The sequence below is a fragment of the Nematostella vectensis genome, chromosome 2 (assembly GCF_932526225.1).
Source record: "Nematostella vectensis chromosome 2, jaNemVect1.1, whole genome shotgun sequence".
Lineage (NCBI taxonomy): Eukaryota > Metazoa > Cnidaria > Anthozoa > Actiniaria > Edwardsiidae > Nematostella > Nematostella vectensis.
The window spans coordinates 19967681-19982134 of NC_064035.1; the positions used below are offsets into that span (position 1 = coordinate 19967681).

General features: G+C 44.2%; 1 protein-coding gene across 1 annotated transcript; it reads left to right on the plus strand.

Moving 5' to 3' along the window:
* Positions 1-190: 190 nt before the first annotated feature.
* On the plus strand, positions 191-13977 carry LOC5508491. Its single transcript, XM_048723381.1, has 14 exons — positions 191-414; positions 801-998; positions 2640-2762; positions 2941-3307; positions 3769-3999; positions 4483-4982; positions 5816-5956; positions 7969-8163; positions 9402-9524; positions 11433-11644; positions 12023-12292; positions 12640-12755; positions 12903-13378; positions 13643-13977. Exons 1-14 carry the CDS (start codon positions 282-284, stop codon positions 13789-13791), a joined length of 3234 nt encoding a protein of 1077 aa, XP_048579338.1. The 5' UTR covers positions 191-281; the 3' UTR covers positions 13792-13977.
* Positions 13978-14454: the final 477 nt, after the last annotated feature.

A 14454-nucleotide genomic window follows, 5' to 3' on the forward strand; every position in this document is an offset into this window, starting at 1 on the left:
TACCCCGGAAGCCACTGGTGTTGGTTGCGTAGGAATGCAATTCCTAGCTTCACCTCCTACGTATTTATCTACCCGCGGTTCTAACACAAACCCATGTTTGCTCTTTTCATTCAACAAATCGCCCGGCGAGACGGCTTTTAATTTTGGCATTTCTGTCAACAAAGACGGTGTATTTGTTATGCAAATATCCAGAACTTTGTTGCTAATACTTTCGAGATTGCCTGGATTCCGAGTCCTTCGAGCTGATTGCCTTCCCGAGATCTCAGCTCTTAAGGAAAAACATGCATTCGTTGCTTCTCCTCGGGTTCTGTATTGCGTTAGTAAGTGCCCAGGGCCCCGCTGTTCCTAATTTCCCCCCTGGAGGGAACGGAGCACCAGTTTTGCCGCACCAAGAGGTGGCCACCTATCCCGAAGGTGAGTCAGCGACACAGTACCTAAGGATAAGAAGATGGTGTGTCGTGAATGGAGTACTAGGCCTTTATCAATGACTTTAGCAAAAATACTCACAGTAAGAGGGAAGGGATAAAGCAAAAGAGTTTTATTTATAACCATTATTGCATTTGTTGACGTAGAAAGTAAGAGGTTATGCTGCTTATCTCATAAAATATATTTGATAAAAAAATGAGAGAGTATACAATGTAGAGAATTTCCACTAGAGATTAGTTTAAGATTTCTATGTATTGTCATAAATTCACTAAAGTTCGAACAAATTGAAAGAGTTGAAGGTAGAAACTTGTCTACCATTTTTCTCGAAATTGGTACTTGACTACTAAAGTTATATGTATTTGTTTTTTATTCAGCATCAAATTCTTGCCCATCCATTCACGTCCTGCCTGACGTAACAGCAAGACCACCCAGCTGTACCCAGGGACCTAATCCTAGTGGTACTGTGTGTCACTTCTCATGTGGGCCCGGATTTCGCGTAAAGGGACCATCAGTCACTGTTTGTCACGACGACGGTTCATGGTTATTTGGTCAGCGGAGTATATCGTGTGTCGGTAAGAACCTTGGCATCGTTCCTCGTTCGTTGTTGTGTGTGTCTGCATATAGCGAAGCATTTTAAATCCCACACCACACTAAATATGCACACAAAGCTGTACCTAGGGACCACACAAGCTGTACCTAGGGACCACACAAGCTGTACCTAGGGACCACACAAGCTGTACCTAGGGACCACACAAGCTGTACCTAGGGACCACCTGCACAGTGAGCCATGCACTAACACACTGCACCACACAAGCTGTACCTAGGGACCACTTGCACAGTGAGCCATGCACTAACACACTGCACCACACAAGCTGTACCTAGGGACCACTTGCACAGTGAGCCATGCACTAACACACTACATCACACAAGCTGTACCTAGGGACCACCTGCACAGTGAGCCATGCACTAACACACTGAACCACACAAGCTGTACCTAGGGACCACCTGCACAGTGAGCCATGCACTAACACACTGCACCACACAAGCTGTACGAAGAGACCACATGCACAGTGAGCCATGCACTAACACACTGCACCACACAAACTGTACCTAGGGACCACCTACACAGTGTTAACAGATTGCACCACACAAGCTGTACCTAGGGACCACCTGCACAGTGAGCCATGCACTAACACACTGCACCACACAAACTGTACCTAGGGATCACCTGCACAGTGAGCCATGTACCAGCACACTACATCACACAAGCTGTACCTAGAGACCACCTGCACAGTGAGCCATGTACCAGCACACTACATCACACAAGCTGTACGAAGAGACCACATGCACAGTGAGCCATGCACTAACTCACTGCACCACACAAGCTGTACGAAGAGACCACATGCACAGTGAGCCATGCACTAACACACTGCACCACACAAGCTGTACCTAGGGACCACCTGCACAGTGAGCCATGCACTAACACACTGCACCACACAAGCTGTACCTAGGGACCACCTGCACAGTGAGCCATGCATTAACACACTGCGCCACACAAGCTGTACCTAGGGACCACCTGCACAGTGAAACATGCACTACCACACTGCACCACAAAAGCTGTACCTGGGGACCACCTGCACAGTGAGCCATGCACTAACACACTGCACCACACAAGCTATACCTAGGGATCACCTGCACAGTGAGCCATGCACTAACACACTGCACCACACAAGCTATACCTAGGGATCACCTGCACAGTGAGCCATGCACTAACACACTGCACCACACAAGCTGTACCTAGGGACCACACAAGCTGTACCTAGGGACCACCTGCACAGTGAGCCATGCACTAACACACTGCTGCACCACACAAGCTGTACCTAGGGACCTCCTGCACAGTGAGCCATGCACCAACACACTGCACTACACAAGCTGTACCTAGGGGCCCCCTGCCTAATGAGCCATGCACTAACACACTGCACCACACAAGCTGTACCTAGGGACCACCTGCACAGTGAGCTATGCACTAACACACTGCACCACACAAGCTGTACGAAGAGACCACATGCACAGTGAGCTATGCAATAACACACTGCTGTACCACACAAGCTGTAAAAAATAGACCCAGCTGGCTATTTTCACTTCAAATGTTAGTCTCACATAAGTGAATATTTATTATTCCTATAACAACCGTACTGATTTCCCGTGTTCAGATAGGAACGAGTGTCGCTTCAGGAAGGGCGGCTGCTCCCACAAGTGCGTGAATACGATCGGTGGCTACCACTGCGAGTGTCCCGACCCCCTGGTACTAGATAAGGACAACCGCACGTGCCGAGGTTAGTATCTAGACTCCTGATTGGCTCCCTGGGCCACGTGAGTATCGCTAGGCTACTGATTGGCCCTTCTGGATCACGTGAGTATCGCTAGGCCTCGAAAATTCCCGTCACTATTGCAATTATCCACAAAGAAAATATTTATGCTTAACCATGTATATTTATGCTTAACCATGTACAGCCGTCGGTCTCGTGCTGAATTGCACCGATCATGATATCAAGATCACCATCCCCAAGTACGCCCTTTCCGACCTTCAGGGAGACTACTTACAGTTGCGTGACCCGACCTGTCACGCTTACGAGAACAAGACGCACTACATCTTCAAGACACCGCTGACCGGGTGTGGTACGACGCGCCGTCACACTAAGAACTTCATCGTCTACAGCAACAAGGTGTCCGAGAAAGCGGTAGCGCATCGCGGGCTCATCACAAGGATCGGAGACGGCGAGTTCAACATCCCTTTTTGCTGCTACTATCTCAATAATGGAATCGTCTCCTCTGTCGGGTACAAACCTTTCGTTAAGGAACTCGTGATCAAGGAGAAAGCGTAAGTTATCATAAAGACGAAGATTGAATATTGTAGACACCTTGCTTCATGCTATGGTAAACCGCGCATAGATTGTGAAATGATGAAAAGAAAAACAACTTAGTTGCTTATTTTACAAAGAAATAAGCCCTTGATTATAATGCCGAACTATAATAGATAAGGGGAATACGTTTGCTTGTGTTTTAGGATCGGCAACCAAGTTTACTCGAACCCTCAAGGACAACAGTGACAAAAAAATCGAGTTAGTGGGGAACTCAAGTTATCTGAGTAGAAATAGCTAAAAATTAGTCTGAGTGAAAAATTTTTAAAAGCCAGTTACAGATAACGGGGGGGGGGGGGGGGGGGGATGGGGGTTGGGGTTGGGAAATCACTCATTACCAGGCCACGCAGAGTAGCGGGCGCATGCCTACTATGTACTTTGACGCAAACGGCTGCAAACACATGTTTTTTTCTTACTTCAGCTACGGCCGCTTCAAGCTGCGCATGGACTTCTTTCACGACGCAAATTACCAGAGCGCGTACACATGGGGGGACTTCCCCGTGTCTGTCTACTTGCGGGAGCGCCTTTACTTTGAAGTGTCCATCGACTCCCACGATCCGAACCTGATCGTCTTTGCCGGCAACTGCTGCTCGACGGCTACCAGGGATCACGACAAGGCGGGTCGATTCCGCTATGAAATCATACACGAGGGGTAAGATACTGGCGGGGCAAGCTTTAGTGAATCTCTTTCTTCTATGACAGTGGATATTTCGCTCTGGATGGAAGAAAGAGTAGTAGATACTGGGTTAACTTATGATGGGTGGAGTGAAGCACTGATGGTACACAAGGGGTAAGATACTGGGTTAACCTATAAGGGGAGGGTGAGGCACTGATGGTACACGAGGGGTAAGATACAGTATTACGTGAGATACAATGAAAACCCTACTCGTGTAAGAACTTAGATTGTTTCATGTCTGGCAAAACGGGTTCTTATATTTTTGGGTACCTACTACGAATTAAGTCAAGATAGGTTCGTATTAAGTTCTCAATTTTTTTCCCAATTTGTTTAATCAGCAGTAGGATTATTATCTTTACAGATGTTTGATTGAAGCCACTTAAAGCCGCATTGTCACCAGTTCACTTAGCTACCCTTAACTACCCTTAGCCCCCTGCTAATGATGTCCTAATATTTCAGCTGTCTTGTTGACTCGACTGCGCGCATGGAGCAAAGCTCAAACCCTCACAAGCAGCGCTTCAGCGTGGAAGCCTTCAAGTTCGTGGGCAAGTTCCCATTCGTATACCTTCACTGTAGCGTGATCGTGTGCAAGGCGGATGACCATCATTCACGATGCTCAGAGGGCTGCGTGCCCGGTCTGAACCGCGGGAAACCCTACCCCCAGGTACACGATGTCACCACAAAGGACCACGTGATCGCCGAGCCAGCCAATCAAAAAGCGGATAAGGATGCACCAATTAGAAGCACTCGTGCTGCTCTGAAGAGTCATCAGCACAAGGAGGAACGCAAGTACCTACTTTCCAAGGGCCCCATCTCATTGATAGAGAAAGAGCCAGCGATACAAAGAGAACAGGTGCCGGCGGCTGCCGCCAAAGAGGATGCGCCGTCGGACAGGAAGCAGAAAAGGGCGGAAAATAAAAGCAAGACTCCGCAGGCTGGAGAGAAGGCATCCAATCTTGGTGAGCTTAAAGCTTTATTGTGTTTAACAGGTTATCAGCCTATCGAAATTTAAAAAAGTGGTGAACCTCTGAGTCGTTAGTAAACTTGCTATTCATGATGATCGCAGGTTGTAAGGTTATTAGGTTATTCTGCTGCGTTAACTAAGGTTATTAGGTTATTCTGCTGTGTTAACTAAGGTTATTAGGTTATTCTGCTGTGTTAACTAAGGTTATTAGGTTATTCTGCTGTGTTAACTAAGGTTATTAGGTTATTCTGCTGTGTTAACTAAGGTTATTAGGTTATCCTGCTGTGTTAACTAAGGTTATTAGGTTATTCTGCTGTGTTAACTAAGGTTATTAGGTTATTCTGCTGTGGTTATTCTGCTGTGTTAACTAAGGTTATTAGGTTATTCTGCTGTGTTAACTAAGGTTATTAGGTTATTCTGCTGTGTTAACTAAGGTTATTAGGTTATTCTGCTGTGTTAACTAAGGTTATTAGGTTATTCTGCTGTGTTAACTAAGGTTATTAGGTTATTCTGCTCTGTTAAATAAGGTTATTAGGTTATTCTGCTGTGTTAACTAAGGTTATTAGGTTATTCTGCTGTGTTAACTAAGGTTATTAGGTCATTCTGCTGTGTTAACTTTCTGTTATGGATTATCACACAGGGGCTGATTTAGGGGTGGACCAGACGGGCCCGGTCCCCCCTATCTTCAGATATTTTGATTTTGAAATTACAAGAAATATAAGAATGTCTACGGAATCCTGCCTCTGGACCTCCAGGATCTGCTCTTGATCACAGATTCGAAGGTTAAGTTATTCTGCTGTGTTAACTTGCTGTTATTAATGATCACAGGTTCGCGCACCGCTACGAATGTCCTTCTGATCGTTCTTACAGCATGCACAATATTCGCGCTTGTTGGAATGCTTTACCTTGGACGCAAGATTCAGAAGGAAAAGGCACGAGGACAGTCAGGAAAGGCTCCAGACAAGTCCTAGACAAGTCGACGAACATCATCTAGAAACGAGTATTTAAATTTAATACTAAACATCCGACCAATATCGATTCCATTCTCACTGCTCTTGACATTCCACTCTATGATTCATTAGAAACATAATGTGGTATACATAATGAGTCGAGAATCAATCACATAAGACCCGCCTACTAGCCCTCTATTAACACCCTACCCTACCTAAAGATTGCCTTACTAATTAGGGTATTTTGAAATATAATTGATTGAAATACGAAGGATGTTGCATTTAGAAAATTGATTGAATAATTCTCCACCAGGAGGTAGTACACGGAAATCTCTTCTTATCTTAAAGAGGGTTGTGCTTACTTTCCTAATAGTAGACTTTGTACTGAAAATGGATGAATAAAAAGGATGCTTTTTACAAGTGTGTTATTGTCATGACTCGCCTCAATTATAGATATAGAATACATCCACTTGACTCAGGCAATTAGGGGGGGTACAATAGGTCATAAAAACCGTAGCAGGGGGTGGGCACTGGGGGCACTTGCCCCCCCCCCCCAATATTTTCAAATATTATAAGAAAATGACAAGTAGGGGCGTGGCTGTGCCCCCATTGCTTTCTTAATGTTTCTGCATCGTGCCTCCCCTCCCCAAATAATTCGAAGCTTGCTACGGCCATGAGAAGTCAACAAGGGATGGTTAGCCTTTTGTTATGGGAAGAACCTCTCTTGAAACCCTTGCCGTGTCAGCTAGTAATTTCTTATGTATAAAAATAATATACACCTTGCTGACGAATGTTTCATAACAAACATCAGATAAAGGTAGGAAGCAGGTAGAAGGGATTGTAATTATGATCAAGAGGTGAGGGAGGCTGCCCCCAGGCCCCAGCGCTTCCCCCGTCCAAGACACACACAGCCTTTATCTATATTTTCGCAGATGTTGAACATGACTCACAATTCACTAGTAGATAAAAATGACTTCTAATCGCAAAGGGCTCGATCGCTTGCTGAACCCTGGTCCCTCCTCATAAACGCCCCCAGAACCATTAATAAACGCCGATTTAAAGCCCCTCTAGTATTAGTTCCCCATAATGAATGACCCCAAGTTCATACGAACATTCTTGAGCTCATTAATTTGTTTTTAAGTAAAGCAGCCTTTTTAGTGATATGCTTCTTTTGGCGTTTTAAGCATTCACGTCTCAGTATTTCTACAAAAATGACTAGACGACAGCACATCTGTGATTAGTTTAAACTTTCAACCATTTTTTAGTCGTGTTTTAACTTTGCCTCCTTGGTTGCGGTGGCATCTCACCCGATGCGTAGGTTTGTTTGCAGTCCTCGACTTTAATGCGTGGTTTGCTTACCAAGCGATCAACCAACAATAGGCGAAAAGTAACGCAAGAATTTTAAAACGCCTATCAATTTAGTTTTTAATCTGCAGTAGGTGCCTTTGTGATGGTAATACCTCTGCCAACCCCTACATGCAAAAACTCTTTAAACACTTATTTACTTAAAGCTCCCGCTCAGCCGAGGGAGAAAGTATAAATCAACTCTCCTGGAGAGATTTGTGCAAAGATGCTGGTATTGTTACTTGTGTTATCCGTGTTTCTCCGAGCAAATGCCGAAGATTTCGAGTTTGACGGTAAGTTGGTGTACATCAGTTACCATTTTTCGCAAATTGTCCTGCTACCTGACTATACATACTTGGTAACGATTGAAATGCTCCTCGATACTCTATCTCTATTGTCTCACACGCATTTTGCTGGGGGTATTTTTCTGTGCTCAGGATCAAGTGAAGTTAAAAAACTTTACTAAGTAACACTTTCTATTGAAATACCAATTTCACCACGTCTTTTTAACCTTTTTTTTGCGTTATGTTATGTAGCACAAAGTATTTTAGGCAAGAAAGGCAAGGCATCTAAAATATTCCAAATATATTAAATGTCAATGTATTGAAGATTCTGCATCCCGATACATATTACCGACCATTCATTTCTACGCACTTTTCTCATGCTTTTATTTCTATTTTCTTGAAGGCGCCCAGTGTCCCCCTCTAAATGTGTCCTCTGAGGTGTCCGTGACCCCCCCGACTTGTACCCAGGCCAGGATGCGAGCTGGCACGGTGTGTACGTTCTCGTGCCCCCCCTTCTACCGAGTACACGGCCCTCCCATCAAGGAATGCATGGATACGGGCACCTGGACGGACTCGCAGATCCGCACTTCTTGCACAGGTAACTGCGACAATACTGCAGCCAGCACATAATGCAATATTTTCTGTTTTTATACAACACCTATTTCAAGCAAAGTTGCACTTCGAAAAGCCGTAGTGTTTCATGGGTATTATTTTATTGTGAAAGCCTTTTTAGCCTATTAGTTGTTATTTTATTCGTGTATAACATTCGATTTTTTTTTACATGGAGAAATATATCAGTGTAGCGGGGGCATTGCAGCTTAAAATTCCAAAACTAAAATTTCAAATTAACAACAAAACCAAACAAACAGCAGATATATAAAGCAGGACTGAATCTACAGAGTTTAAAAACAGAGGACAGAATTTAGCAGGGCCCCCGAATGGTCCCCCGAAATTTCGATGTGCTCGCAGTTTTCGGCTAATGCTCGCATGCGCGCGCAATTTTTTCCGCTTAAAAATGCTTGCATAAAAAACGGGGTGCTCGCAAGCCCGCAAGTGCTCGCAAAAGACCATTCGGGGGCCGTCTTGATAACACAAAGCCTTGATAACACAAACTCATAATAACTCAAACCCTTGATAACTCAAACCCTTGACAATTCAATACCTTGATAACTCAAACCTTTGATGACTCGAACCCTTGATAACTCAAACCCTTGCTAGCACAAACTCATAATAACTCAAACCCTTGCTAACACAAACCCTTGATAACTCAAACCCTTGATAACACGAACCCTTGATAACTCAAACCCTTTTTATCACAAACCCATAACAGCTCAAACCCTTGATAACTCAAACCCTTGATAACTCGAACCCTTGATAACGCAAACCCTTGATAAAACAAACTCATAATAACTCAAACCCTTGCTAACACAAACCCTTGATAACTCAAACCCTTGATAACACGAACCCTTGATAACTCAAACCCTTTTTATCACAAACCCATAACAGCTCAAACCCTTGATAACTCAAACCCTTGATAACTCGAACCCTTGATAACACAAACCCTTGATAACCCGAATCAAAGTGCCCGCTAAATAGAAAAGAGAACTAGCATTTTCTATATATTTTTTACCCTTGATAACTCGAATTCTTGATGATCTAGATTTTTAGGTTGGAGTTTTCATACCCTGGATTAACGCATTCATCTTTCAGATGTGAATGAGTGCAATGTGGAGTAACGCATTCATCTTTCAGATGTGAATGAGTGCAATGTGGAGTAACGCATTCATCTTTCAGATGTGAATGAGTGCAATGTGGAGTAACGCATTCATCTTTCAGATGTGAATGAGTGCAATGTTCTCAATGGCGGCTGCAGCCACACGTGTGTGAACACGATCGGGGGGTACTACTGCAAGTGCCCCCCCTACCTCAAGCTCGACAAGGACATGCACCGCTGCAGAGGTAATGACGTCACTGAGAGTGAATTAATCAAAGGCTGGGTTTTCACACCCGGGTCATGCATTTAATGAGGTCTGGGTCACGAAGCTTGAGTTATAGATCTTTCTCACTGAGGTTTTATCGGCTGCTCGAAGGATCTAAAATGGGGGTGGGCAAAAAGGGACATGGAAGGGGAGGATATTATAAACAATGTGTCACAAAGTCGTCCACCGCCCTGGATCCGCCCTGATGAATAAAAAGAATTGTTAGGATTTTAAAGACTGGTTAGAATTTAAAAGACTATTCGGGATTTAGACGACTAGTTAGGATTTCAAAGACTCGTTAGGATTTTAAAGACTGGTTAGAATTTAAAAGACTAGTTAGGATTAAAAAGAGACTGTTTATAATTTAAAAGATTAGTTAGGAATTAATGGTTGGCATTTTAAAGACTGGTTAGAATTTTAAAAACTAGTTAGGATTTAAAGAGACTGGTTTGGACACATATCAGGCATACGAGATTTCTCGTGATTTCTCGTGGTAAGAGCTATGTGCTGAGTCAGCAATAGCTGGCCAATGTTAGACCTTTTTACATAGGAAAGGCTTTTATGAGCTAGCAATAGTATTAAAAAGCGAAAAAGAAAATAAACTAAAAAAAAAAACAGGAAGAAAATCATATTTTTTCTCGAGGGTCGAATACCTGCTATCATAGACAAAAAAAAACTGACCATACATCCAGACGTGCGCTGAATCACCGTATGGCAGCTGAAGCTTTACGGCTTGGCTGGAGATTTCGGCCCCAACACCGCTATCTAGCTAACTGTGCAACACACAGGTACCGAGGCACCAGCGCATAAATGAAGAGGCAATAACCAGGTCGCTTAAGACCTTGGTCTTATACGGTTACACTACTCACAGTTCGCTGTGACGTAGGGTGAAACATATCGAGGTCTATCCCCCTTATTTAGGTCCTGGGAGGCGTTTAAACAACGAGGGAAGTGAAGTTTCTTTGCAGAACAGTTGTGGCGCGGAGTATTCGTGCTCCCTAAAAACGTAGTAGTGCATGAGAGAAAGAAAGGAATACGTGGAAGAACAATCTTGCTCTGAGCACACAAACTCACCCATGTTATAAAATAGAAAGCCGGGGGGAGGGGTCCCCTCGAGTCGTTACCTTTATTTACTAGGGATAGACCAATATCCCCAATATGACCTTTGTTTAATTCCCCCATACCACAAAGGCAGCTACAATCTTCAACAAAAGTAAGTGGGACACTTCCTATACGAACAACCGCCAACCCTCTCCCCCCGATTAATATTGGTTAGAGGCGATTTTTTCAGCTCAAAACACAAGCAGTAGCAAGGTGATCATTTGCCCTCCAACATTGAGGAAGGGGGAGGGAAAGTGTCCCATTAGTTTTGTAACAGATTGTAGCTACGGCCCTGCTACCCCGTGAAAATTAGCGTGCGACTAGAAGGAAGCTAACAAACCATTCTTAGAAAGTCTCGTCGGGGAAGATTTAAAATCAAACACGTGCTCTTGTTCAAGCTGGCTGCATTTGCAATATATACATAATGGATGTGTTTCTAGCTCGCTCTCTGATTCGCCAGACCAGCATTTGCGATGTTTAATGAATGGACAGTACTGAATAACGTATGCGCATGCTCTGGCGAAAACACACACAAGTGTTGAATCGTTCGAGTAGGTACGAAAGGCTGACTTCAGTAGCTGTTTTGACTAACTGTACAGCATTAAAACCATACTGTACAAAAGATAACAGATTTGTTTGTGTTTCTAGAGCGCTCCCTGATTCGCCAGACAGCCTGCATTTGCATAATGCATAATGAATTTGGTTCTAACCCGCCCTCTGCTCTTAGATGACGGGCTCCATTTTTAATGTAAAATAAATGTGCTTCTAACGCGCTTTCTGATTCCAGCTGACGGGCTCCATTTGCAATGCGGCGTCCATGACATGCGGATAGACATCCCAAAGGCCCTGATCCATAACCTCCATCACGAGCACCTCCGCTTGAACGACGACAAGTGCGGAGCCACTTCGAACGCGACACACTACAGCTTGCGCACTCAACTCACCGGGTGCGGCACAACGTCCAGGCAGATCAAAGATTTTATCGTCTACAGCAATAAGGCAAGTTGTATGCAAGTAAATTGCGTGTAAATACAAGTTGCATGCAAGTAAATTGCGTGTAAATACAAGTGCATGCAAGTAAATTGCGTGTAAATACAAGTTAGGTGCGTGCAAGTAAAATGCGCTTTAGTACAAGCTGCATGTAAATTGATGCCACCACTGTACTAGTAAGTGCAACTTCATTTTTATTTTTAATTCACCATAATTTGCTGCTTAGACCTAAGCTTCCTTGTCCCATTATCCTTATACCATTCTCTGTGGTTGTTGGATCTTGGCTACTTAGCCTTTATCTCACGCTATTTTCTGCAATACATTTTTGTACCTCCAGCTGTTTATATTATCACCTCACCCAAATTCATTAATAAAAATGTTATAAAGGTATCTGAGGCTGCCGATGAGGATACCTCTAAGATCGGTCGCGTCCTCCCCGGCGAAGTGCAGATCCCGTTTTGCTGCTATTACCATAACCGTGAGATCGTGCACGCGGTGGGCTTCGGCCCTCGTAGCCGCGAGGTGTACATCAAGGTCAAAGGGCGTGGCCAGCTCAAGCTAAAGCTGGACTTCTACAAGGGACAGCGGTTTAGATCTGCGTACACCTGGGACGATTACCCCGTCAATGTCCATCTGCGCCAGCGTCTGTTCTTCGAGGTAACTCAGTCTTTTTCTATCATCAATGACTTTGACGTAACGGGGTGTTCCAGGAAGGGTTGTAATCTAACCCTCGATATCAGGAGTTTGCCAGTTGTTTGAGGTAACTCAGTCTTTTCACTCACCAATGGTTTTGACATAACAGTATGTTTCAGCAAGGGCTGTAATGCAACACTCGAAAATATAGGTTACATGGATTCTTATCGCCGGTTTTGTTAGCTAACTCAGGTTTTTCGCTATCCAAAAATTGTTATCTCACGTGATGTATGGCGCCTGCCACTCACGCCATTTCCAAATCATTTTTCTTGGACCCCCAATTGTCGATTGAGTTGTCATTGCTTTGATAGGTTTCCCTAGAGACCAAAGAAAAAGACCTGGCCGTGTTTGCGGACAACTGCTGTTCCACCCCGACGCGTGACCACGAGCAGTCACGCTACTTACGTCACACATTCCTTCATAATGGGTATGTACTGTCACGCTACCACCGTCACGCATTTTCTCCATAATGGACATGCAGTCACGCTACTTACGTCACACATTCCTTCATAATGGGTAGAAGTCCTCATGACCTGTTTTACCAAAGTTTGAATTCTATTATTACATTATGCAGTTGTCCAGTGGATAAGACGGTCCGGTTCCACAAATCTCCGAGAAAGACAAAAGAGCGCTTCAGTCTAGAGGCCTTCAAATTTCTCGGCGACCACCCCTTCGTCTTCATCCATTGTCACGTAATCGTTTGTAATGCAAACGACCCTAACTCACGGTGCGCCAAGGGATGCGTGCGCAGCAGCAAGGCTCTTCCCGCGCACCCGAAGAAGGCCGCTGCCCACAAAGCCACTATTCACCGCGGGCCCAATCTCCTTCACCACGCTGCCGCAAAGGCTCATGGGAAGGCCCATGGCAAACACAAACGTGATCTGGGGGCTGTCACGCTCGATAAGATGCACGAAGTCACGCTAAGCCAGGGTCCTTTCCTGATGGATGAGTCAGCACGGAGTTATGATAAGCGCGCGAGGGTGCCGGAGATCAGTAACGACGAGACGGTGGAAAAGACACAACCACGGGAGAAACAGGAACGCGATCAAGGTAAGGGAACTTCAGCGCTCTCTAGATACGCGAATATATATATATATATATATATATATATATATATATATATATTTTAGGATAGGCCAAGTGGCCTCATGGGAATGTATAAGCACGGGTATTAATCGAATGCCCAAAATAAACAAATATTCAAGGAGAGGCCAAATCTCCTCGTCTGTTAAAATAATGAACGGTTCCTAACGCACCTCTGTGTACTCTATGATATTCGCAGTCATTCACCCATGTCTTCAACTCTCGTCCTAGGGCTGGGGATGATGAGTACTGTTCTGCTGGTTGCCATGACAGTAGCATCAATAATGGCTCTAGTTGGCGTCCTCTACATGGGCTACAAGTCCAAGCATGTTACACCAATTGGCTACTACCAGGTCAACACTCGAATGGACAAGATCTAGACCTTCCTTAGGACGTAAATAGCTGGGATGTCAATCATCTGATTTTATGTAGTAGCCCGTCCAACGTTACCCGTGCAGACTATTTAAAATGCATGATATTTCGTTCCGTTCCGTGATTAAGTCGATCCCGCCGATCGTCTAATACAAGTGCATTTTTTTTTAAATAAACAATAGCGAAGTAGAAAACTTCGTGTGTGTGTCCGTGTTTTGATTTCTCTAGAAATTATAATGATTATTTCTGAATATTTATGATGATGACGACGACGACGGCGGCGGTGGTGGTGGTGGTGGTGGTGGTGATGATGGTGATGATGGTGATGATGATGATGGTGATGATGATGATGGTGATGGTGGTGGTGATGAATGCTGAATTACAGTGTGGGTCAGAACAACATTACAGACATCACTGAAACTTGACAGTAGGGAAATTAAACCTAACGAGATCTACGGGATCTTCCCAAGGAATCTAGTGCCACCAGAGCGCAGGGTTTTTTTTACTGTATACCAATTATTTTATTGTAACAAATAATAATATTCGCCGCATACAAAAACAACTCGAAATGACTCACTGACGCACTAAGTTTACAAAACAACTCGGAATAAATCTGTAACGCACTGAGTCAACAAAACAATTCGAAATAACTCGACAAACTCGACAAACAA